At 36.9% G+C, this 27,321-nt stretch overlaps 1 protein-coding gene across 2 annotated transcripts in view; it reads left to right on the top strand.

The window, feature by feature from the left end:
* The window catches only part of Plaa (phospholipase A2 activating protein), a 37,223-nt gene extending 10,859 nt beyond the window's left edge, over positions 1-26,364 (top strand). Inside the window, exons 2-14 of one of the 2 annotated variants that reach the window (XM_060365869.1) lie at positions 1,933-2,126; positions 4,863-4,963; positions 5,048-5,168; positions 5,885-6,052; positions 6,369-6,504; positions 9,062-9,231; positions 9,468-9,625; positions 10,311-10,530; positions 14,231-14,299; positions 17,285-17,353; positions 18,769-18,870; positions 21,584-21,748; positions 23,189-26,364. In XM_060365869.1, the coding sequence (XP_060221852.1) occupies positions 1,933-2,126; positions 4,863-4,963; positions 5,048-5,168; positions 5,885-6,052; positions 6,369-6,504; positions 9,062-9,231; positions 9,468-9,625; positions 10,311-10,530; positions 14,231-14,299; positions 17,285-17,353; positions 18,769-18,870; positions 21,584-21,748; positions 23,189-23,754 (2,239 nt within the window). In that variant the 3' untranslated portion in view covers positions 23,755-26,364. The remainder of the gene's footprint in view (positions 1-1,932; positions 2,127-4,862; positions 4,964-5,047; positions 5,169-5,884; positions 6,053-6,368; positions 6,505-9,061; positions 9,232-9,467; positions 9,626-10,310; positions 10,531-14,230; positions 14,300-17,284; positions 17,354-18,768; positions 18,871-21,583; positions 21,749-23,188) is intronic. The other variant, XM_060365870.1, reaches the window with a different exon arrangement.
* Positions 26,365-27,321: the final 957 nt, after the last annotated feature.

The raw sequence follows: 27,321 nt of genomic DNA, 5'->3' as shown, positions 1-27,321 counted from the left end.
CAGCTGTGTTTCCCACAGCACATTCACTTCAACTTACCTGTGTGTGCAGTTGGCTTTTTAATAACCTGTATTAAGGTTGTTTGTATTTCGAGACATGCTCTGCCTGTGTAGTCAAGGCTGGCTTTGAACTAAATCCTCTGGCCTCAGCTTCCTGAATGCTAGCATTGCAGACATATACCATCAGACCTGACTAATAATACCATGGATTTTATTGTCTGGCTCTCAAAAATAAGGAGGATAGGGGGGAGATGGCTCAGAGGTTAAGAGCACTGGCTGTTCCTCCAGAGGTCCTGAGTTCAATCCCAGCACCCACATAATGGCTCTCAACCATCTATAATGGGATCTGATGCCCTTGTCTGGCGTGCATGCATGTGGACAGGGCACTCATACACTGAAAAATTTGTACATATATAAAAATAAAGAGAATGCTGATGACGTAAAATGGACATTGGTCCTTTAAATTTCTTGTAAGTCACCGGTTGGAGAGGCAATTGTTTGCATCAACAGGGAAAACGGGAAGTTTCAACAATGACCACCTAGTTTTGAATAGCAAACCATGATCAGAGAACTGATCTGTGCTATGTGGAGGACAGGGTGCTTCATGCACCCTTTGGCTTCTGCTTATGCATGCAGTCTCCTATAGGAACAGTTGGAGAATAACCCACCACGGAGTTAGAGGTTGACAGATCAGTAGCTACTGTTCCAAGTGCTGAAATTGATTCAAATTAACTTCAGTAGGCCAGATGTGTGGTGTGCATAGGCTCTGGGTTGATACCAGCAAAATAAAATTTCAGGTCACAATCTGCCTCAACCTGGACGTTGCCATCCTTCAGTTGGCATCATAGTTCTAAAGTAGTACTACCAGACAAATGTCTGCCAGTTTAAGTCTAAACTGTCTAAGTGGGGAGAAAAGTTCCTGGTTCTTCATACCAGCTCACAGGGGTCTCTGCAGTTTTTGTCCTTCTGGGGAGAGAGACTGATTGGAACATTGATTCTCCTCTTAACTTCCTGCCAGTGTAACAGTCATTTTCCACAAGTCTCCTAAGCCTTTATTACTACTTCTTTATGGCTATTTTGACATAATAAAAGTTGTGGTTTTGGTTGGCTGGGTTTTTTTTCCCCTTAATCCTCCCTGCAGTGCCTTTATGGTTAAGTGACCAGTGGCTTTCAGAGAGAAACACAAGTGTGTTGGAGTTATTCAGTTTTTATCCAAGAGTTTGATTTCGTTATGTGTACTTGCCTTAGCAGTTTCAAATAGATTGTAAACTCTTTGATTGCTAGAGCTATAACTGTGTATGATTCCTAGGTACTAGCTTATTGTTTTCTACACAGTATATTATACCATTGTTTGATTAACTTAAAAGGCAGGGATGCTAAATGATTGATGTATGTGACAAATGGGCAATCATTTGTAATTTAATACACTTATTAATGTAGTGTGCTCCTAAATAGTACATTAGTTCCTTTTTTTATTGCACACTGAAAATGATTGACAGTTGCTTAGATGCCTCTACTGTTATACTAAAGGGCAGTAAGTTAATACTTCATTGAGCAAATTTAGTTTACTGACAGTGGATTTCATTACCTTAATTACAAGTGTTTCAGTTCCCCCACAGATTTCTTAGAATAGCAGTGAGTGGAATGGTGGTGGAGACTGAGAAAAGGCCACTTGGAATATTCATCTCCTGCCATTTTCTTTCTCATTTTCCTGTTAATTAATATGTTTACTGAGAAAACATCACATTTTTCCTAACCGGACATAAAATTCCCTTACTCATGCAATATATTTATCTAGTGTTTAATTAAGAACAGTAGGTTCTTTGAATGGTATACATTCTTAAGTTTACCCTGTGTACCGAGTGATAATGAATAATTTTATATCAGAGTAAGCCAGGGGCAAATGCATATTTATTAATGATCTTGTCTTTCCAGTCCTAACAGGGGCTTTACAGAAATGCACTGTATGAGCGGCCACTCTAATTTTGTATCTTGTGTGTGCATCATACCATCAAGTGACATGTATCCTCATGGACTAATTGCCACTGGAGGAAATGACCACAATATATGCATTTTCTCATTGGACAGTCCGATGCCACTTTATATTTTAAAAGGTCACAAAGATACTGGTAAGTATAACACAATGGTATTTTTGTATTTGGAGAAGTTTCACTACTTTGAATTACAATCCACCTTTGTTTTTCTCATGTTTTTTACCTATCTATGTTTATTAATGGAAACCTTTTTGGACCATCTTAATTCTGTAAATTTTCTGTTATGAATTTCCTTGCAGATTTAAAGAAGGAAGATTCATAATAGTTTTTCTTTTTGATACCAGGGATCAGATAGTTTTATGGATCTGATATCATTATTGAAGGGACAGTACTTCAAAATATCTTAGCTCTGTTATAAAATGATGTGCTAAATCAGTGTGGTTATGCATACTTACTGTGTTAAGGTTTATTTTCATTTTAGTTATGTATCTGTGTCTGTGTGGGCGTATGCACCTGTGTGCAGGTGTCCGTGGAGATCAGAGACAACTCCTCTGGAGCTAGGGCTATATCAAGGTGGTTGTAAACCACTAGGTGCTGGTGCTAGGAGCCGACCGGCATCAGGACCCTGCAGGAGCAGTGTGCATGCTAGATAACTGAGCCATCTCTCCAACCTCTGCACTTTATACAGTGTGTGTCGAAGTTTGCGACATGATCTTTGAACACTGAAACTTAATTCCTGTGAAGAATGTGATGTTTGTATATATGTAATATTTTAAATGCAGAGTGATATAAATTTTAAAGTTTGTCTTTATTATGGTAAGTTTTAAACGTGTGTAAATTATTGAATTGTATTTTATGGTAAGTTATAAATAAATATGTATACACAAGAGTAAATACTATAAAAATCTCTGTGGGTTTGCATAGTTTTAAGGATTATCAGTGGCTTATATTATTTAATTTTCTTTCTTTACCGTGGTATTATTTTAAAAAGAAATTCTTGAATGTTTTTTTTTTCTTTCTGTATTTCAGTATATAACTTTGCAAACTTTTTCTGTAAATGATTAGTTATTAAATGTTTTAGGCTAGCTGGGCAGTGGTGGTGCACACTTTTAATCCCAGCACTCAAAAGACAGAGGCAGGCAGATCTCTATGAGGCCAGCCTGGTCTACAGAGCGAGTCCAGGAAAGCCAAAGCTACTCAGAGAAACCCTGTCTTGAAAAATGAAACAAAAAAGTTTTGGGCTTTTCAGGTTATATGACTGTCATAACTCCTCAACTCACTCCAAAGCATAAATGAGAATGTCTGTTTTTCAATAAATCTTTAAGGCCTCTCACTCGATAGGTTTTTAGCACTGATCTATCTTAATTGCCAGACAGTCTTGAACTCACTGTACCTGTGCATAAGTAGACCTTCAACTTGTCATCTTCCTCCATTAGGCTCCTGGGTAGCTGGGATTATAGACTTATACCACCATGTCCAACAAATAATCTTTATTAATGGATGCTTCAAATGTAGTTTTTTTCATGTAGTTTTTACATGTAGTTTTAACCCCCCCCCAATCATTTAAAAAGGTAAAATTGTTTGGATTTTGTGAGTTGTAAAAAAACAAGGGGTTCATGTGCATTAACTTCCTGATTTTTTTTTTTTCACTTCTTCTCCTCTCCCCTCCCCTCCTTTCCCCTCCCCTCCCCTGTAACTCCAGTTGCCAGGGTATTCAATGCCCTCTTCTCATCTCTACAGGCACATGCTCACATGTGGCATACCCTCATCCAGGCGTATACATATAAATAAGTTTAAGAATAAGTTAAAACCCCCAAAAAAAAACTAGGATTCTTATGGCTACACAGCTTAATGGCTCAGCTAGACATTGTCCCTAGACATTCTGGCACCAAAATTTGTAATCTTAATGTGTGTTCCCTTGCAGCTCCACTGACTAGAACTTTATTGGTTAAGAAACTGTCACTTCATTGATAGCCTGCAGGGCAGAGCCTTTCAGAGGTCCTCTGTGTCAGGCTCCTGACTTGTTCCCTCTTTTCACCTTCTTCTGATGTCCATCCTCTTTGCCTTTCTGGATAGGGATTGAGCATTTTAGCAAGAGTTCTCCCTCTTGATTAGTTTCTTTAGGTGTACAGATTTTAGTAGGTTTATCCTATATTATATGTCTATGTGAGTGAGTGTGTGTATATATATATATATACACACTGTGAGTCCGCAGATGCTGAGACTTATGGCCAACTGTTGGGCAGAGTACATGGAATCTTATGTAAGAAGTAGGAAATGGTAAGATCTGGAGAGGACAGGAACTGCACAAAGAGAGCAACAGAACCAATAAATCTGAGCACAGGGGTCTTTCCTGAGACTGATACTCCAACCAAGGACCATGCATGGAGATAACAAGACCCCTGCACAGATGTAACCCATGGCAGTTCAGTGTCCAAATGGGTTCCATAGTAATAGGAACAGGAACTGTCTCTGACATGAACTGATTGGCCTGCTCTTTAATTACCTCCCCCTGAGGGGGAAGCAGCATTACCAGGCCACAGAAGAAGACAATGCAGCCACTCCTGATGAGACCTAATTGACTAGGATCAGAAGGAAGGAAAAAAAGACCTTCCCTATCAGTGGTCTTGGGGGGAGGGGCATGCGTGCAGAGGGTGGAGGAAGGGAGGGATTGGGACAGGAGGAGGGAGGGAACCACAGGGGGGGATACAAAGTGAATAAAGTGTAATTAATAAAGAATTTTTTAAAAAGTGAAAAAAAAAGAAAGAAACTGTCACTTCACAAATTTACTTAAAATTTTTAATACTTTAGAAGCTTGGCGAGTTGCATTTGTTCACAAGAAAATGTACTAACAAATCATTTTCCCTTTAGTTTGTAGTCTTTCATCTGGAAAATTTGGGACATTACTTAGTGGCTCATGGGACACCACTGCTAAAGTCTGGCTGAACGACAAATGCATGATGACGTTACAGGTATCATTTCTGTTGGTTATATTAGATGATAAATGAAAGGGAAAGTTCTCTGTCATCTTAAATTGATACCCATGTTACTCACAGGGCCATGCAGCTGCAGTGTGGGCAGTGAAGATTTTACCTGAACAGGGCTTAATGTTGACTGGCTCAGCAGACAAGACAATTAAACTGTGGAAGGCCGGAAGATGTGAGAGGACTTTCTTAGGTAATGTCAGGGTTAACAACTTTTATAATGCATAACTACTTCTTACCTGCTCAATTGGTTAATGTTTTACCTTGAAAGTTTAGAAGCTGAAGAATGATAATTTAAAAAATTCAACATAATTGAGGCCATTTGGGTGAATCTAATTTTGTGTACGTTGTAATGCATGTAACTTTTGATATGGAGCTCAGGCGATTTGATGCAGTGAAGTACCTGTTGTCTGATTATTTACTTATGTACTTTTAGCTTTGGTGATTTGAACCAATACCTTGTACTTTTAACCACAAGCCCTTCTACTGAACTACATCATTAGCCTCTCTACTGTCACACTGCTTTTTTTATTTGTATGCCATTAATTTTTTGGGTGTGGGTTTTTATTGAATTCTTCTTTATTCCTTACAATTTTTTGTAGTGGTACATTCCTTTCATCCCATTTTTCAGGAACAGCAGCAGATGGAGCTCTGTCAATTGGAGGTCACGCCTGCTCTAAAGTATCTTGAGAGTTTAGGAAATTATCTTGAGAAGATAGGGGAAAAAATGTAAAATAACTTCATATTGCTAAATGGCCTCTTACCAGAACACTTTCTACAGGAAAAAAAAAATTAACTTGAAAAATTAGCTTTTACTACTCACTTTTAAGTTTTGTGCTATCAATAAGCTGCATAGTGCTATCAACCAAATGGTACATTTTATTGATTTATATTCTTTATTAAATCCAGGGCATGAAGACTGTGTAAGAGGTTTGGCAATTTTGAGTGAAACAGAATTTCTTTCCTGTGCAAATGATGCTAGTATTAGAAGGTGGCAGATTACTGGAGAATGTCTTGAAGTATACTATGGACATACAAATTATATTTATAGTATAGCTGTCTTTCCAAATTGTAGAGGTAAGATTACCTTATGCTATATGTTTACATTTTTGCTGTTACATTCAATTTTTGAGAAATTCTGTTGTTTTTATATTATTTCAGAGTGGATGGCTGTATTATAAAAAGTCCTTTGAATATCTGAGGAGAGATTTTGTATAATTACAAAGAATAGAGTATAAAATGTGAAATGAATAAAAACATGATTTTGAAGTTGTAACAAGTTACAAAGTTTAAAATTAATTTTAAATTAGTATACATACGAAAAAAGACTTTTATGAACATGCTCAATTTTATTCAAACAATTCTTTTTCTATTTTTTTTTTTTTAATTTTAGATTTTGTGACAACCGCAGAAGACAGATCTCTGAGAATATGGAAACGTGGGGAATGCGCCCAGACAATCCGACTTCCAGCTCAGTCTGTGTGGTGCTGCTGCGTGCTGGGCAATGGTGACATTGTGGTTGGTGCGAGGTATTTATATTCTAGTCAGTACACCTTCTGTGTCTAGGTGGTTGGTAGGTACTTGTGTGCAGGAGTAAACCATGGGAATTTCAGGGGAATTAGAGGATTGTTTCCACATTTTTGTTACCAAGTAAAATAGCAATAAATAGTAAAAATACCAAATGCCAAAGAAGTAGAAAAAAATAGAGATTTATAAGAAAGAAGGGGAGTTAGTCTGATGGGGAAAGGATAGGAGCTCCACAAGGACCAAATATATCTGGGCACAGGGTCTTTTCTGAGACTGACATTCAACCAAGGACCATGTATGGATATAACTTAGAACCTCCACTCAGATGTAGCCTGTGGTAGCTCAGTAACCAATTGGTTTCCCAAAGTGAGGGGAACAGGGACTATTTCTAACAGGAACTCAATGACTGGCTCTTTGGTCTCCCCACCCCTGAAGGGAGGAGCAGTCCTGTTAGGCCACAGAGGAGGGCTTTGCAGCCAGTCCTGAAGATACCTGATAAAACAGAATCAGATGAATGGGGAGGAGGTCCCCCCATCAGTGGACTTGGAAAGGGGCACGGTGGAGATGAGGGAGGGAGGGAGGGACTGGGAGGGAATGAGGGATCGGGACACGGCTGGGATACAGAGTTAATAAAATGTAACTGATAAAAAAAAATAAAACAAAAAAAAAAAGAAAAACTTTCTGGAGAAGTTGAATTGGATTTTGAAAGTTGACTAAGAATAGAAATTAGAACTTCTGAGAAAAGAGGTGATGCAGGTTCCCTTTAGGAAGTGAATGCCCTGTGTTTAGGTTAGGAATATTGGGTTGAGGTTGGAGTATAGTGAATGCTGAGGCTTACCTGTGGCTGAGATTCAAACTAGGCCTTTTTTGATTTGGTGCTTAAAGTCCAAAGGTTGTAGCTCTTGAGCTAGATATGATCAAATTTGAGTAGAATTTACAGATTATGCAGATTGGGTTCAACTAGAGATAACACTGAAAGGAAAGCAAACTAGAAATGAACTGTACTAGGAGTTTGTGCTTGTAAAATACTGGCCTTACAACACAATGGATAAATGAATGAGAAAATTCAGAGGAAAACAGAAGTTTGTGGTAATCCTGCTTAATAAAGAAGAGGAAAGTGGAAGAATTAATCTGGTTCATAAAGAAGGTAATAGTTTGGATTAACACTTGTTGAATTAACACAAGTAGTATCTTGCCACACTGCCAGTGGGTCCTAGTAAAAGAACTGAGACTGAAGATTTACTCAGAACTTATTCTAAGTGAAGAAATGTAGAAGAGAGACAGAAGACTAGCAACTGAATCTTGTGAAATACTGTGGATATAGAAAGGTCAGTAGGTTAAAACCACCCAGGATTCCAGATGTCAGAATTCAGGGAGATGGAAGAAAGGCTTGAAATGCTAAGTGGTCGAAGAATGGAAAGGTAGAACAGCATTTGGATTCATTTTGAAAGATGGTAAAAGAAGAAAGAAAGATGGTACTACCTGTTGTTGCCCTTACATTTTAGTAGAAAAATTTAGGGCAAAAAATAAAGGAAATAAAGGGGTACTTGACCTAGGAAAAGATTATAAACTTGACATTGAAAGCAAGAAGGAAAAGGTGACAGCTCTGAGTGCAGAAGGTTTAGTAGACCTCTTATTTTTGGTTGAGGCAGGAATTCATTTGTTGACAAATAGTATATTTCACCAAGTTTGCTAACATCAAAGGAAAATAAGCCAACTGAGAAAGTGAAACTGACATTAGTAGAAAACTAAGAAATCTATTGTTCTGTAGAAGTGAATAGAATTAATGCAGTTTAAACTAGCTAACATGATTCCCTCACTTCAAAATTATTAAAAAACTGTAGTCACAAAGCTAGAATATTTTCTTGAGAACATAGATTGAGGACTACTATTTACTTAATCATAGAGCTGTATTTTTTTTTTCTTGAAGTTATTTGATGGTATTGAGCACCTGTTATTTGATAAGACTAGCTTGGATCTTTGAATGTTTTGTAAAGTAAACTGGCCCAGTAATCCTTTCTGGGTTTTTTTTTTTTTGTTTTTCTTTGTTTTAGTAGGCTATGATTATAAACGTAGGCTATGATTATAAGTACATGCCCCAATGTCCTGCCAACTATTTTTGATAACTTTTTAAAATCACTATGCAATAGTGATTTTAAAAAGTAAATGCTGTATTTCTAAATTATTACAGTAAATATTTAACATAGAATTGAAAATTGTGCTGCCATAGTGACACTTAACTGAGAGGCTGAGATATGTTTAAGGCTGGCCTTGGCTGAACACTAATTAATACCTGTCTTGAAAAACCAAATGCTGGGATATAACTCAGTGGGAGAGCACCAGCCTGACGTACACATGGCTCTGGTGGCTAAAGTCACTGGCATTAAAAAAAAATAATAATTATTATTATAATAATATATATTATGGCCAGCGTAGTGCTCCACAATATATTGTGATTTTTTTTCATATTCATGAATACAGATAAATTTTGCTTTATTCACATGAGAGAATGTTAATAAATTATGGCGATGACTTAAAGTTGGTTTGCTTTTCTTGTAGTGATGGTATTATTAGAGTGTTTACAGAATCAGAGGCTCGGACAGCAAGTGCTGAGGAAATCAAGGCTTTTGAGAGAGAGCTCTCTCAGGCAACTATCGATTCCAAAACTGGTGACTTAGGGGACATTAATGCTGAGCAGCTTCCTGGGAGGGAACATCTGAATGAACCAGGTAACTACTATAGTGTAAGTGTGGTGTAAAATGCCTGCAACACTTGCCTTTGGGATACTAGGAGTAAGAAGGGAAAATGTTTTGCTAATGTTTCATTTGTTCTTAATGCCATGTTCTTGCTTATCTTACTTTTTGAACGTGGAAGCATCCATTTAAAAAAATGTTAAAATTTGTCTAAGTGTTTTTGGATTTTACTCTGCTAGTCAACCTTTGATTCTTAAAATTTTTGTTTTAAGGTACTAGAGAAGGACAGACTCGTCTAATCCGAGATGGAGAGAGAGTTGAAGCTTATCAGTGGAGTATTAGTGACGGGAGGTGGATAAAAATTGGTGATGTTGTTGGCTCATCTGGTGCAAATCAGCAGACATCTGGAAAAGTTTTATATGAAGGGAAAGTATGTCAATTTCTGCTTTCTAATTATTTTAAACTACACAGAAAATTAGAAATTTCCTCTGCTAATAAAATTTTCATTATTTTGACATTTAAAATGTAAATCATAAGAAAATTATCTTCTGTCTTAAAATAGATTAAAAAATAAGTATATCTCTAAACAATCTTTCCATGTAGAGGAAGCCGCATGTGCCAGATTAGCTGTATCTATCTTTTAGAATTTCCTCTACCAAACTGTTTCCAGCCATTGTAGATTACAAGTTTCTTTCATCTCATTCTTAATGCCTGTCTCTGTTAAACTTGGTAAGCCATGAGGGACTCAGCAGGACTGTGCTTATAAATGACAGTATGTCTTGGTGATTAAGGCACCATAACAGCTGATAATTTATACCTTGAGATCATCAATTTGGAAACCCTGTTTTGGACCTAGACTTGATGAGTAGATTATAATCTATTCACCATCGCAACCATGGCCTGTCCCACTCCTAATGAAACACTAATTTTGCAGCACTTGCACACTTTTTCTCCTTATCTGCCAAAAAGAAAGCTTTACCATTTTATTTTGGAGAAAGTTTTTAAAGTCTCAATGGTTAGAATAAAAAACATACAACATCTGTATTACATTATATATGCCTTCAACATATTTGAGCAGGTAAATTATCCATGCTTTATTTCTGTTTCTATTATAGGAATATGATTATGTTTTCTCAATTGATGTCAATGAAGGTGGACCATCATATAAATTACCATATAATGTCAGTGATGATCCCTGGCTAGCTGCATACAACTTCTTGCAGACAAATGATTTGAATCCCATGTTTCTGGATCAGGTGGCTAAATTTATTATTGATAACACAAAAGGTCAGACACTGGGACTTGGGAATACCAGTTTTTCCGACCCATTTACAGGTGAGCCTGGATTTGTATTAAATCTTATGTACTAACATTAGTATTGGTGTGTGTGTGTGTGTGTTTTGATTTAGTGGAGATATTAAGCAATGTTTTATATATGTGCAAGTCCATATTCTTATCATCAGCCCTTGTTAATGTTTCTTGTTGTCTAATAATTATGTTATCTGTTTTAAAATGAAAGCCAAATTTGGATTTTACTTCACATTCTATTAGGTAAGCCTCAGAGTATACACTAAGTTAATATTTTATAGAAACAAAATAAATTTACTCTCAGGCTAGAGGGATGGCTCAGCGGTTAAGAGCACTGACTGCTCTTCTAGAGAACCTGGGTTGCATTACTGCCATCAACATGGTGGCTTACAACCATCCAATACCAGGACTGATGCCCTCCTCTAGTGTCCCTGTGCACCAGGCATGCATGTGGTATATATGCAGACAAAATGCCCATACACATAAAATTAAAAAATAAAATTTCTCTCTTTGAAATACAATTTTGTGTGGCTGGAAAGATGGGTCAGTGGTTGGGAATGCTTCCTACTCTTGCAGAGGGCTCCACTTTGGTTCCCAGCACCTACATCAGGTGACTCACAACTGCATATAACTCCAGTTCCAGAGACACTAACACCCTCTTTTGAATTGTGCAGGCACAGCACACATGCACATACCTCATTATACACAGGTATTCATAATTAACAATAAATTTAAAGAATATATATGGGCCGGACAGATGGCTCAGTGATTAAGAGCTCTTGCAAAGCAACCAGGTTCAGTTCCCAGCATCCACACAGCAGCTCATACCGTCTGTTCCATCTGTAACTACAGTGCTTTCTTCTGATGTCCACAGATATAGGGCACACATTTAGCATACATGCATGTATGCAAAGCACTCATATACCTAGAATAAAAATAAATAAATGTAAAAATTTTTAAATAAACAAAAATAACCTCCCAGTAAATTAAATAAAAGTGATTATAAAATTTAAAATAAAAACAAAGCAAAACATACTTTATTTTTTATGATGATGAGCCTCAAATCTAGGGCTTCATCCATACCTGCATCACTGATCTACACTCCCAGACATTATCGTTTCTGTTTCTTTGATTTTTAAATAAAAAATTTTAATGGATGTTTAAAAATGTATTTTCTGCATATGTTTGTTGACATACATAACTATAACACATGTTGAGGACAGAAACAACATTTGGGGGTTGGCTTTCTCCTACCATGTAGCTCCCAGAGATTGAACTCCAGTTATTAGGCTTGCTAGCAGGTGCCTTTACTCACTGTGATAAGAACCTGTGACCAAGGCAACTTATAAAAGAAAGCGTTTATTTAGGACTTACAGTTTCATGGTTAAAATCCATGGCCATCATGGTAAAAAGAGATGGTGACAGGCAAGCATGGCATTGGAGCGGTAGTTGAAAGCTCAAATCTGAGACAACTACAAGGCATGAAAGCTCAAATCTGAGACAACTACAAGGCAGAAAATTAACTGGGAACTACATGGGCTTTTTGAAACCTCAAAGCTGGCCCCTAGTGACATACCTCCAACAAGTCCATACCTCCTAATTGTTCCCAAACAGTCCCACCAGCTGGGGACTCAAATATATGAGTCTATAGATGTTTTTCTCTTTTAAACCACCACAGTGGTAAATAGAAATTATGGTTTTATATGAGGCTAAATTAGATAGATGTATATCAATTCTAGGACAGAGTTTGAACATGTGATATGTATTCCATTACATGTTATTTATAATAAAAATGTCATTAATGGGATTAGTACTTATTGCTGGAACATAAATTATAATCCAAGTAGTATTGCTATAAATATTGGGTCCAGAAAATTGAGGTATAGAGGAAGTAAAGTATCTTGTATCCTCTTTAGACAAGGCTTCCCCTAAGTAAAATTTTAAAATAGATATACTTCAGTTATTATTTTCCTTTTGGGGTACATGTATGTGTGTACCTGCGTGTGTTATAGTGGCAATTAAACTCAGGGAAGGCCTAGTGTGTTCTAGTCAGGCATTCTTCTGCAGTCTCCTGTTTTTATTCCTCTTATTTTTTTCTGTGTTAGTGCTTTTCTTTGTTTTGTAAAAATTCGTGTCCCCTCCCTCTTTCAAATTCTTATAGAAAATCTGTCCCTATTACTCACAAATACTGCATGTTCTTCACATTCTTTTCTCATTCTGGTGTAAGATTTTTTTTTTTTTTAAGATTTATTTATTATTTATACAACATTCTGCCTGCACACCCGATCTTACTATAGATGGTTCTGAGCCACCATGTGGTTGCTGGGAATTGAACTCAGGACCTTCGGAAGAACAGCGAGTGTTCTTAACCTCTGAGCCATCTCTCTAGGCCCCTGGTGTAAGATTCTATTGCCTATTTACATAGTTAACTAATCTCACCTACACATATCATAATCAAAACTTTCAAAATAATTTATTGGTATAAATGGCTTAACCCTCCAGATACTTGCACTTAGGACAAAGGGAAGGGGTGGGAGAGACTGCAGGATTAGTTTCAGACCACAGGACAAAACACATTATAGTACTGTAAAAGCTAAACACCCTGCTCTGTGTAGATATTAGCAACTACTTGGCTTGTTTTGTTAAGACTCTAACTTTATAAGTGGTGTGTGTGTGCACACCAAAGATACTAAACAATCATTTCACATACCACAGACGTGCACATGCCAGTGTAGCTCTCGTCTTCTTTTTCTCCCCATCAAATAGAAGCGTCAGAGGTTACAGTTAATATCCCTCTAGATTCTAGCAATAAGTGTACTGTTTGACATATGAGCTAAGGAACCCAGGGCTTTTCCCAAAGGTTAACATTTAATGTCTGCGGAGTTACCACAGGAATCTAGTAAATCTCTAAAGAACAAGGATAGGAATTACATACATATTTATTGTTGCATCAGAGACTACCTGCAACTCTGGTGTCTTGATTTCAGTTATTTCCACATTTATGTGCTGAGGCTAAGAGTTTCAAAAAGGAGTTGGTTGGACACTACACTTAGGAGCTGGAAAGACAGCTCAGTAGTTAAGAGCACTTACTGGAGGACATGGCTTCTGGTCCCAGCACCCACATGGCAACTCACAACTGTTTGTAACTCCAGTTCCTGGGGCTCTTATGCTCTCTGGCCTCAATGAAAAATTTTTTCATATAGCATATTCTGATCATATTTTTTCCTTTTCCAACTCCACCCTAATCTTCCCTGCCTACAACTCTATGCCCTTTCTTTCTGTTTATTTTTAGAATACAAATAGGCAAACACACACACACACACACACACACACACACACAAAAAACAGGAAAAGAAAAAAAAACACAAAAATTCATATACAGAAAACACGAAAACCCACAAAAACAGAAATTATAATACACAAACCAAACATCAGTAAGTCAAAAAACAAACAAAAAGTCCAAACAAAGCAAATTCAGAAAGACTGCAAAAATACACTTGATTATGTAGATGGTATTGACCATCTACTACTGGCCATGGGCTTGGCCTGAAGTGTGGTGAGACTCCATTGGGAAAAAGTTTCTCTGCAGCAGTAAGACAGTAAGCTCTCTGTCACATGACAGCTTTGCTCTTGTTTTCTCTAAGCTTGGATTTCTTTAACATAAGCACGGTGCTGTTAAGAATCTGTTTCTGTGTACTTGAACTTTTCCATTGTTTTGCATGCATAGGAGGTGGTCGCTATGTTCCAGGTACCTCAGGACCTTCCAACACAGTGCAGGCAACAGATCCTTTCACAGGTGGGTGAAGTTTTCATTAATATAACCTTGGCCCAAATATATAGCATTTTGTATTACATATGGCTTTATATTTTGGAGATATAATCCAATGGTGGCTAATTCCCTTACCTGTATTTTCAATTTTGATAGATATTTAACTTCTAGTTTTTTCTTTTTTTCTGCAATATGTAGATTTTCTCCTGATTTTAAAGAAGAGTGTTATCAGAACAATGTTTTCTCCAGTGGTTCTTCCGGAGATCAAAGTGGTTAGAAATAGAGGGTTTAATATAAGGTGACCATAGTACAAAACCTAGCTCTAATACATACTTGCTTTGAGAAATTGGCAACTTATTTAACTCATCTGGGCACTTTTTTTTTTTATCTTTGAAATTAGGTATTAGGGAACTCTCCAACCAAGATACAGCACCACTGTTATGATTGGCAAGACTCTAGCATAAGGTGTAGGCAAAGAGCGAGCCATGAGAGTCCTTCATGTTGATGGAGTAGTGCAATCAAGATGTCTGCTCATGCTTATTTTGACTAAGCTTGAAAGGTGTCATTCTGCCCAGCTATCCAGGATTAGTGTTTCTGATATAAGTTATTAATGGCCTTCTTGAAGTGTCTTTATAGGTATTCTTAGTGCATTTACTTCCTGAGATAGACAAGCCACAGTTGAGTCAGCACTGCTGGAAAAAATACATTTCCAGAGTTGGACTTTAATGCTGCTAAAGAAAGTACTAGTTCAGAATGCATCAATTTACTTTCTAAACACTGTTGTTGGTTCTTGAGGTAGAGTTCATGGACAGTAAACCCAGTTTGGAGAAGAGTCATAACCTTTAATGGAATCCAGTGGCCTTCTAGACTGAGTACTGTGAGCTATGGAAATGAAAACCTCTGGCCCTTTTTCAGTCATAGATTGTTTCACTGTGTCATGAAACTTTGAATTTCTGTTGATGAGATTCCTTTCTCTAATGACTAAAGTGATCACAGGTGCAAGTGGTTCCACGTTAGACACTGACAGCCAACTCTCAAGCTATTTGCTCTGGCAGTATGGTGTCTATTGTGGAATTCTTATGAGTACATGATTGATTTAAAATGGTATTAAGGACCTGAAGAGTTTATAAGTGACTTTTTCTTGACCAGTAGTTTTAAGAACAGTGATGCCTTGAAACTTAGCCTTGAAACTTCATAATCCTTTTCTTGGCCTTTTTTCTTTTCCTGAAGCAGAATAAAAATATCAAGCTTAAATATATGCTATGAAAATTAAAAGAACGTGGGTGGTGGGTGCATCATTACCAGGAGATGGGGCAAAGTGCCAGTGACTCAAAAGATGCAGCAAGCATGTAGACATATCAATAGCCTACTAAATATCTAAGATAATTAAGATATTATTAGGATCACTGACCTCCACACTTATAAAAAATAGATAACAAAATTATGCATGATGGTACAGATTTCCTAGCACTTACGAGGTTGAGGACAACCTGAGCATCATAGTAAGAAGGCCCTGCCTGTCTTAAGAAACAAAAACAAGAACAGATGGCAACATTTACCATGTGGAGATATGAAAGTGAAGTGTCATCCTGTATATAAAGTCCTTTGCAAACTATCAGGAGTGCATTTAGGCCATCAGTGTCTATCAACCAGTATTGCTTGCTACTCCTTCAACCTTACCAGTGATGCTGAATTTAAAAGAGTTCCTCATGTGGCTTACAATTTAAGGTTCTTCTTAATTCTTTTCCTTATCAATTCATGTAGTGCTTGAACTTTTAATGTTTATGAGAGTGATTGGGGAGCTTGTTTAAATTACTTATTTTGGCCCTCTATCCCCAGCAATTCTGACTCACTGTACTGGGGAGCTTATGCCGTGATTCTTCACCGAAGGGTTTTCACTAAATAATACTAGGGAATACTGTGCTCTGAGGTGGTTTTCACTCTTGTTTGTAAGATTTCTATTTGTAAAGTGGAGTGAATTTAGAGTGGCGCTAGCTTATCTTAAGTAGGTGGGCACAGAGCTCACACAGACAGTATAGGTGTTAGGCAAGTTAGTCAGCGAATCAGCCCTTCTTTTAAAATGCTGGGAGCTGTACTGGCATTCAAAGCCTTACTGTGGGTCTGCTTAGCATTCTGGTTGGCATACAGTTAAAATCAACAAATCCACTTACCCTGGCCTCATTTTTCTTATGTGTACTTGTATTATTGTTTGCTTTTTGCTTTACCTTTTCTGTCTGTGATGCTTTAGTTGATGCTTTCATTGTACCATCTAGATTATATGTAAGGTTAGGAGAGATGATAACTCATCTGATTTCCGCCCTCAAGCTGATAGAGGGCTCTGAACATCACAAAATCCTGTTGACTCACTACATGTGTTTTTCATCTTTCTGTCTTTAGTGACACTGTCAAAAGTACAACCTGAAATATGACCAGGCTTTTGTCAGAACATCCCAGACTCTTGCTTAAGTCTTTCTGGTTGACTCATGTGCCAGTAGCTAGTCCTGTTCTTTTTCCTTAGACTAAGGAGTTCATATATTATCCCAGAAGCCTTTTTTTATTTTCAGTCTACTGATGTTTTATAATGCACTAAACTTCTATAAGTAGAAGGTGCCTAAGGTTTATTTTGTCACTTACGTTTTGCAAGTTATTTTTTATGTTCATGGGCTGTTTGCTGTAGTACATGTATGTCTGTGCAGTGTGCATGCAGTGCACTCACAAGCCGGAGAGGAGGGCGTCAGATCCCCTGGGACTGGAGATGGATGTGAGCCACCATGTGGGTGCTGATAATTAGGCACGCAGTACTCTCAACAACTGAGCCACTCTCCAGCCCCAAGAATTACTTTTTAGCAAACATGTAGTGGACACTTCATGATAAGGAATGCACTTGTAAGCATTTTTCATATATGCTATTTGAAGTATAACCTATGGTGACCTTTTAGTATAAAGAAGCGATGTTTTAGGCTTTATGATCTGTACTTACCTTTGCTCATTAGGAGTATTATTGCATTGTAGGTGCTGGCCGTTACATGCCAGGTTCTGCAGGTGTGAGCAGCGCCATGGCTGGGGTTGATCCGTTTACAGGTAGCTACTTTAACTTTCTTTTTTTTCTTTTTTCTTTTTGATTTTTTTAAAGTTTATTTTATTTTTTTAATTTATTTTTTATTAATTACAGTTTATACACTTTGTATCCCAGCTGTAGCCCCCTACACCCTCCTGGTCTCACCCTCCCAAGCTCTTCTCCTCTCATGCGCCTCTCCAAGTCCACTGATAGGGGAGGTCCTCCTCCCCGTCCATCTGACCCTAGTCTATCAGGTGTCATCAGGACTGGCTGCATTGTCTTCCTCTATGGCCTGGTAAGGCTGTTCCCCACTTAGGGGAGGTAATCAAAGAGCCAGCCACTGAGTTCATGTCAGAGACATGACATGTCCATTACTAGGGAACCCACTTGGATTTTCTTTCAGGTATTTTGAGTTTCATTGCAACTTATCAGGCCTTAGGCCAGTTGTTGAGTTCTTGCCTAGTATGCATGCGGCATTGCCTTTGATCCCCAGTGCTACAAAAGAAAATTTTGGTTTTGTTAATTTGAGAAGAATGGCCTTGCTGTGTAGCCTGTGCCTCCCAGATGCTGGGATTAAAGGTTGTGCACAAGCATATGTAACAATAAGAAATAATTTTAATTGAAGAAATTTTAATTAGAAGTCATTTTATTCCACTGAATATTACTGAAATTTCAGTTTGTGCTAGTTTTTTTGTCCTAGGATCTCTCTATGTAGCCCTGGCCGTTCTGGAGCTTGCTATGTAGACCAGAGGAACCTAGAACTCCCAGAACTTTGCCAGCCTCTGCCTCTGAGTGTGGGATTAAAGGTGTGCACCACACTTGGCTGTTTTGTACTATGTTAGTCGTCAAATAGCTGAATTTAACGTGCATAACTTAGAAAGATGTTTGAGAACTGATGACATTGAATGCTCTGTCATTTGGAACGACACGAAAAAAGAGCATAGTATTATTTAAGGTGAGCACGAAGTTTCATTTTCTCTTTTTGAGACAGGTTCTCTGTGTAACCTTGGCCATCCTGGACTTGGTTTGTAGACCAGGCTGGCCTTGAACTCACAGAGATCTGCCTGCTTCTACCTTCTGAATGTAGGGATTACAGGTGTATGCCACCATGCCTGACTTTCATAATTGTCTTGATCTTTAACCTTTTAAAATATTTTAGGTTGAATATTAAGAACAAAATTAGGAAATATGAGATGATAAGGTAGAAAGGCCCTTTTCTAAATTTCCACTTACATTTCTTGAACCAGAAATGTTATTTTTTACACTAATAAATACAGCAGTATATAGAAGTTTGTGGATGGTTTGTAGATGCCTTGCTGTCTTATTGCATGTCTTGAATAGTTACATATCTCAGTAAGTGTGAGAACATACTCAACACAATTAGAAAAGTCTCATTTTGGGTATGCCTTATGATTTTCATGATTTCCTCTGTTAATAGGGAGTAGTGCCTACCGATCAGCTTCATTGAAAACAGTGAATATTTATTTCCCCAAAAAAGAAGCTCTTACCTTTGACCAAGCAAACCCTACACAAATATTGGGTAAGTCTATATTAATGTTCTTTCTTACATGTTCAATGACCATTGGAGATGCTGTCCTTTGCCTGACGTGGGCTAGGATTTGCTTTCTCAATGAATAGAGACTTCTACTGAGGTTGGTTGGTCTGTCTGTCTGTTTGTCTATCTCTTTCTTTACTTATTTGCATTTATTTTTTATTTTATGTACATTGGTGTTCTGTCTGCATGTATGTCTGTGTGAGGGTGTCGGGTTTTCTGAAAAAGGGGTTACAGACAGTTGTGAGCTGCCACGTGAGTGCTGGAAATTGAACCCAGATCCTCTGGAAAACAGCCAGTGCTCTTAACCATTCTGTCATCTCTCCAGCCTCCCTGAAGTTCCACTCCCAAGCTCTTTTGTTTGTTTGTTTGTGGGAGTGATGACAGTAAGTGAATAAATCATTTGAAAAATAAAGACCATATTTGTTGTGTTATTTTAAAACAGGTTTTTACTATGTAGCCCAGGCTTGTCTCCAAATCCTGATCTTTCTGCCTCAGCATCCTGAGTATTAGCATTATAGGCATTGTACTACCATAACTTACTTTACAGATCTTATCTTTATAAATATTACTGTCCTAAACAAAATGAACTCAGTGGCTGTTTTTTTTTTTGTTTGTTTGTTTGTTTGTTTTGGGGGGGGTCTTTGTTTCATAATGCTTTTTCAGGGCTTTTAAAAAATTTTTTTTCTAACCTTACAAATTTTTTACATATGTATTATGGTTTCTAGATTTGTTTTTATGTGTTTGTTTGAGTGTATATATGTTCCTGTTTCTTTTTTTTTTTTTTAAGATTTATTTTATGTATATGAGTGCTCTACTGCATGTACACCTGCATCCCAGAAGAGGGAATCAGTTCACTTAATAGACGGTTGCTGGGAATTGAACTCCAGACCTTTAGGAAGAGTAGACAGTGCTCTTAACCTCTGAGCCGTGTCTCCAGCCCATGGCTCTGTTTCTAAAATTGTTTCTTGAACTTTTTCTTTGGCTCTTTTCTTCTCTTTGTTTGTTTTGGTGTATTGTGTTTTTATTTTATCTCGTTATTTTAGATGCCTATTATTACTTTATTATTGTGGATGCTTATTTATTTCTTAATGAGAGAATGAAAGCGTGTGGATTTGGATGGGTTGAAGAAATATGGAGGAGGACTGGAGAAATGGCTCAGAGGTTAACAGCACTGGCTGCTCTTCCTTAGGTCCTGAGTTCAATTCCCAGCAACCACATGGTGGCTCATAGCTATCTATAATGAGGTCTGGTGCCCTCTGCTGGTATGCAGGCAGAACACTGTACATGTAATAAATAAATAAACCTTTAAAAAAAAGTAGGGAGGATTTGGGAGCAGTTTGGAGAGGGGAAAACATAACAGAATATATTATAAAAATGTATTTTCAATTAAAATATTAGTGTCCTGAAGAGCCATTGTCATGTGCCTACTGCCAAGCTTGAGGACCAGAATTCAATTCTTGGGATCCACATGGAGGAAAGGGAATGGACTATATGTCCTCGGATCATCACACCTTTTCACAGTCAACAGTTGTGAACCTTGCACCTTGTATATGGAAACCCTAAAGCTTTTTAAATGATTAATAAAAAATAGCTACTGTATAGCCAGATACCATGGCTTATGCCTATAATCCCAGCACTCTGGGAGAGAGAAGCAGGTGGATCTCTGTGAGTTCGAGGCCAGCCTGGTATACATAATGAGTCCAAGGACAGCCAAGGCTACACAGAGAAACCCTATCTTGGGAGAAGAAAAAGAAAAAGGGAGAAAAAAAACAGCAATAAAACATACTACAAGTATTTGTAACATTTGGGCATATGAAGCAAGATGAGTACAAATTGAAGGCTTGCCTGAGTTGTGTATGGAGGCTATCTAGGAAAAAGGAGGTTAGGGGATCAGAGATGATAAGAAAGAGAAACAATACTGTTTACATTAATTACTTTTCTGTTAGTTTTCCTCAAACTGGAATGAAAAGGGAAAAATTTTGGACTATAACTTGCTTTATCCCTTTGCTACAAAGCTGATGGTGAGAATTAATTGAGAGAACACATACACATAAAGATAAGTCAAATATATTTTTCATTATTGTTCTTTTTATTTTTCTTACAAATAGCATTGATAGGTAATATTTTGAACTAAAAAGTAAATGTACACTTAGACATTTGCTAATTCTTGTACAACTCTAAGAGATTTCTTGTTTTTTTACATTCCTTAAATTTTGTTTTCAATAATTTGCCAGTGTTAAAAACTAGTAGCAAATAAAGGTGAGATAGGTCCAAAATCCATTTTTTTTGTTTTAATATTTATTTATTCATTATGTATACATTCTTCTGCCTGCACGTACACCTGCACCAGATCTCATTATAGATGGTTGTGAGCCACCATGTGGTTGCTGGAAATTGAACTCAGGACCTTTGGAAGAACAGTCAGTGCTCCTAACCTCTGAGCCATCTCTCCAGCCCCCCAAAATCCATTTGTGATTGTTAAAGATTTGTAAATTTGGGGCCAGCGAGATAGTTCAGCAGCTAACCTTGATGATACAAGTTTGATTCCTGGAATCTATGTGGTGAACGGAATAGATAAGTGCTTATAGACTTCATTTTATGATCTTTGATAATTGCCAAGAAGAATGTTGCTGTACAGAAGACTCCTAAAAATGTTGTCTGAGTTAGAGAATTCTGAAAGCCTGGTTTTGGGTTCTAGGAAAACTGAAGGAACTAAATGGAACTGCGCCTGAGGAGAAGAAGCTAACTGAAGATGACCTGGTACTTCTTGAAAAGATACTGTCCTTGATCTGTAGTAACTCTTCAGAAAAGCCAACAGCCCAGCAGCTTCACAGTTTGTGGAAAGCTATCAACTGGCCTGAAGGTAAATAAGTAGTCTTCAGATTTTAACTAACAAGTTCTTATTTCTGCCAAAATTACTGATATTTCTAAATTAATAAAAGTTAACGTGGGTATTTCTTACTGAAATTATAGCCAGTTACACAGAAAGGCTTCACCACGTCACTGTAATTCATAGTCTTGCTTTGTTCACAGCCTATGAGAATCCAGTGGTGTATGTTTGATATTCTTTAACTTAATCTTAGGAACCAGGAATGTTTTAGAACTTAGAGGCTCTCAGTGTTTGAAATATTTTCATTGACAGTACTGATTGAACATCCTTAAAATGAAAAATCAGAAATTTCCTTTTTTTTTTAATTTAATTTTATTATTAGTTACTTTTTATTAACTCTGTCAGAAATTTCTTTAGATACCTAGTGCTAAAACATTTCAGATTTGAGATTTTAGGATTTGGAATTCTCAGCCTGTACTACAATAATCCCCATACACACAGCAATTTGTAAACTGTGTCATAGTGTCTGTTATCCCTTTCAGACACTGTGGCCTGTTAACTCCAGGTTACAAGCATCTACTATATTCTCCTTTTTATGTCATTATAATGTTTTTTGAAAACCAAAGGTCCTTTCATGATTTTGAAAAACTTTTGATGTTTACGGACATACCTGCAAGTATGTATGTGTACCACATGAGTGCTTAATGAATGTGAAGGTCAGGTGAGAGCAGCAAATCCCCAGGCACTGGAGTGAGGATAGTTGTGGGCCACCATATGGGTCTTGGAAGTTGAACTTGGGTCATTGCAAGAGCAGTCAGTGCTCTAAATCACTGAGCCATCTTTCAAGCCTCTGATTTAGTTTTCATGACGGTAATTTATTGAAGGCATGATATTTTTCTTTCCTACAAAATAACCATATTAAAGATTTAACTGACTGCTTATTGTGTCCCCCTAATTGTATTACTCTTGAGTAGTAATTAGATTTTAGCTTATTGGTGGTGTTTTGCTCTGGTGTGTGTGAGGATATTCTATATGATTATTGTCCTTATATTACAGAGCATAAAATGTCAGGTTTCCTTACAGTCACATTTAAGACTGTTCAGTAAGTGTTCAGATGGCATCTACATGGCCCCCAGTTACAAAACCCTACCAATTTACAGGGATCCTATCACTATTTGTTAACTGGAGTTCCTCTCAAACTTAACTCTTTAGCCTACTTACCAAATACTTAAAACTAAATTCTTGCTGCAGTCAGTCAACTCATTATTGATGGTTTAGCTGTGTCAGACTATTTGGCAATCTAGAGTTACCTCAGTTTTGAAGTATATAGCAATAAGTCTAGTCTATGTAAATATAAAAACATTTTTATATTATCTAAAAAAATAATTGGTTTGTATTGGGAAAATAAATTAAGTATGAATAACACCTATAAGGAATTTATTATACACATTAATCAGTATTTATTTTTAATAGACATTGTTTTTCCTGCACTTGACATTCTTCGGCTATCAATTAAACATCCCAGTGTAAATGAGAATTTCTGCAATGAAAAAGAAGGAGACCAGTTCAGCAACCATCTTATCAACCTTCTGAATCCCAAAGGAAAGCCAGCAAACCAGCTGCTTGCTCTTAGGACTTTTTGCAATTGCTTTGTTAGTCAGGCAGGACAAAAACTCATGATGTCCCAGAGGGAGTCACTGATGTCACATGCAATAGAACTGAAATCAGGGAGCAATAAGAACATTCATATTGCTCTGGCTACATTGACCTTGAACTATTCTGTTTGTTTCCATAAAGACCATAACATTGAAGGGAAAGCTCAATGCTTGTCAGTAATTAGCACAATCTTGGAAGTTGTACAAGACCTAGAAGCCACTTTTAGACTACTTGTGGCTCTTGGGACACTTATCAGTGATGATTCAAATGCTATTCAATTAGCCAAGTCTTTAGGTGTTGATTCCCAAATTAAAAAGTATGCCTCCGTATCAGAGCCAGCTAAAGTAAGTGAATGCTGTAGACTTATCTTAAATTTGCTGTAGCAGTGAGGAATGGAAGCTGAGATTTTAAACTGATTAATGGGGGTAATTTTTTTTTTCACATATTACATGACCGATTGCAGATGTTTTAAAGAAAACTGTGGATTAAGTTCAGATCTTGTAAAGTTGTGTTGAGGAGAAATAAATTATAAATAAAGTTTTTGCACTGATGGTTGTGAGATTTTCCTGTGTAATGGGGTAGATTTTCAAGGGTATAGAAACAGTAAAAACTATAATCAGTAAAAACAGCACAATTACAATGGTATTTTCTTCCTTACCTTAATTACTCAGGAGAACACAGAGGCTTTTATTTATATAACCTGCTTCTATCTCTGTATGACATCTTGTTTAGTTGACTGTTCTCTTTTATACTTTAGCTTTGCCACTTTCACTGTTGAATTCTTTCAATGGCACGGATATATTTCAAGGTCTTCTTTTAGGATTTACTTGAAAAAAAATTAGAGTTGGCTATAAATTATAAAAAATATACAATAATTGAAAAATATACAATAATTTCTTGAGCCATTTGTAAATAGAAAGTATCATATTTCATGGTTCATTTTTGCCTAAAGAAAGTAAATCAGTACATTACATTTCAATTCAGACAACTGAGGCCTTAAATGATTATGGGTTAGAGTTTTCTTTCACTATATGAGGTAGCTTCATTTTTCATTCTTTTGATATCTGATTATTTTTGGTTATTCTTCTTTACAAGTTAGATCATTTCTTTTGCCCTTCACCATTTGAAGTAATATAATTTTCATTTCAGTTTTGATATGATTGTATACTTTTTGATCATTACTTCAAAGAGAATTTGGATTTTTTTTTTTTACTTTTACTAGACAATTGTACAAAAAATATATATCAGACTTTAAAGTCAAGAACCTATTGTGTGAAATTAGTATTTTTACTAATACTAATGGTCCAGTATGAACCGAAGAATGGTCCAGGCACTATATTATATATATTGGCATTTAATTCTCAAATCAGCTTTCTTTGAAAGGTGAAAGCCGGGCACAGTGGCACATGCCTGTAATCCCAGTACTCGGGGAGGCAGAGGCAGGTGGATCTCTGTGAGTTTGAGGCCAGCCCGGTCTACAAAGGGAGTCCGGACAGCCAGGGGTATGCAGAGAAACCCTCTCTTGAAAAACAACACAACAACAAAAAAGGTGGCAATTATTCTTCTGTTTTCAAAAGGAAAGTTAATAGAATAAGATTATAATTGGAGGGGGAAAGTGAAGGCAAGAGTATGCCATGCTTTCTGCACAAAGCACTTGCCATGATGTAGCTTCCTAGAAAGTCACTGATTTGTTTCTGAATATCCTAGCAACTAAAGCAAAGGAGGAACTGTTCAGTGATTGAATAATTCATTATGTCTCTAACAATCCCCCCCTCCTTTTTTTTTTGTTTCTCATGACAGGGCTACTCTGTGTAGCTCAGGCTGTCCTGGAACTTACTCTGTAGACCAGGCTATCCTTGAACTCAGAAACCCACCTGCCTCTGCGTTCTAGGATTAAAGCTACCACACCCAGCTTAATCTTTTTTTTTTTTTTTTTAAGATTTATTTATTTTTATGTATATGAATGCTCTGTTTTCACACACACCAGAAGGGGGAATCAGATTCCATTACAGATGGTCGTGAGCTACAATGTGGTTGCTGGGAATTGAACTCAGGACCTCTGGAAGAGCAGTCAGTGCTCTTAACCTCTGAGCCATCTCTCCAGCCCCCTCAATCTCTTCTCTTAAGAATTGCATTTCTGTTGGTTTATGTGTGTGCTTTTGGTTTTGTTTGTTTTGTGGTAATAGGGATCAAACTTAGGTTCATGTTGAGGAAGTTCTACTCATTGGATTACATTCCCAGGTCCAGTCCTTCTATTTTTATGAGGAAAGAAATGGATTTACAAGAACTTTGCCTAGAAGAGTGAGCAATGTTCTCAACATTGACATTATGGAGAACCATGGTTTCCTGACTTAATGCTGTATTATGTCTAAGAAGGACAAATTTTCTTCCAGTAAGGGGAAGAAGATTCTGACTTTAGATTAATCCGGGGAAGAACTTGTAAGAATATCAAAAAGGAGTGAGGAAATGTAAATAGGAGATGTGTACCTTACTAAGTATTAAAGTCCAACTTCATGTTTCTAACTGAACTTTAAACCTTATGTTGCTGCTTCATTTATGTATGTACTCATGCTTTACTTTTGTTAAATTGGGATTTAAATTGTTATATCAAAATTAAATGGTAAAATAAATCATCCTGGTTCCATTACAATATGCTGCTTGTTAATACATCCAGTCTAGCATGGAATTTAAGTACAATTTATGTCATTTTGAAAGCTGGGTGGTTCTCTTTGAGAAAAGATTGGATGTAGTCTTATTTAAAACATGAGTTCACTCTTCAGAATATAAGAGGTGGCAAATTGTGAATACCTTGTTTCTTATCACTGTCTTTTTTTATAACAGCTTTGATTTGTACAGTTTAACCAAAAAAGATAATCTCACTTGAAAACCTGTTAAATAGTGGTTTACAGATTTTGTTTTTCATTAAACTTTTTTTATAGATCTCTTAATGTTTTCTTGAATATAAAAGAAATAAACATTCATTTAGTAAAACATCTCATTGACTGTAATCCTACTAAACAGAGAACCATTCTTAGCATCTTATACTGTATTGACATGTATGTAAACATGAATCTTATTTTATTTTTTCAAAAAAGAATGTATGGTGTGTACTGTTCAGAAACTTCCTTTTACTGTTTCATCATATTAATATTATGGTTTTGATTACCAAGCAATGCTATTTAATGTACAACAACCTTATCATCAGTTTCCAAGTTCACATGTTTGGTGTTCAGTTCTTTCAGGGTTTTTGGACTGAGGAACTCAAATACTAATTACGTTTTGGCCAGAGAATGCTGTTCTTTATTTCCCAACATACCAATTTGTTTCATTAAAGGAACAAGAGATACTGCTAGCAGGACCATAGCTGGAATATTTATAATCTAGTTAGAGAAATGATATCTCTAAAACATTAAAGATATTCTGTTGGTTGAAAGCAGGTTAATTAGGGGATTGGATAACTCAAGTACCAGGGGAAAAATTGTGTAGGGCAGTTCTAGAATCTGCATATGACATCCTCATTTCATATAAACTGATACCTAGATTATGAGAGTTGGTTAGAGTGAGATTAAGCCATTGGCAGTGTTTTGTATATAATGTGTATCTGCTATTTTGACTTGGTTCGCTGATGTCTGAGACATCCAGGGAAGAACTTGTAAGAATATCAAAAAGGAGTGAGGAAAGTAACATAGTCTTCAGAGTAAGTTAGTGCAAACTTAAAAAGCTGCCCTGACAAATAGATAACTCAGTATTTATCCTAGAACTCAGATGAGGTGCTTAGGCTTGTGGTTTGTCTGTGAGCTGCAGTGATTGCAGCTACCTATTATATGGAAAACTAGTTTAGAAAGAATGTTCTCCATAAAAGAATATTTAAAGACCTTGGCTCAGCTAGAAGGTACACAGAAGGGCTAGTTACTTCGACTATCCGTTTACAAGGTACCTGGGGTCCTGAA

Source organism: Meriones unguiculatus, chromosome 12, assembly GCF_030254825.1.
Source record: "Meriones unguiculatus strain TT.TT164.6M chromosome 12, Bangor_MerUng_6.1, whole genome shotgun sequence".
NCBI classification, from domain to species: domain Eukaryota; kingdom Metazoa; phylum Chordata; class Mammalia; order Rodentia; family Muridae; genus Meriones; species Meriones unguiculatus.
The sequence above is the reverse complement of the archived record's forward strand: the minus strand, read 5'-3'. Positions and strand labels throughout refer to the sequence as shown.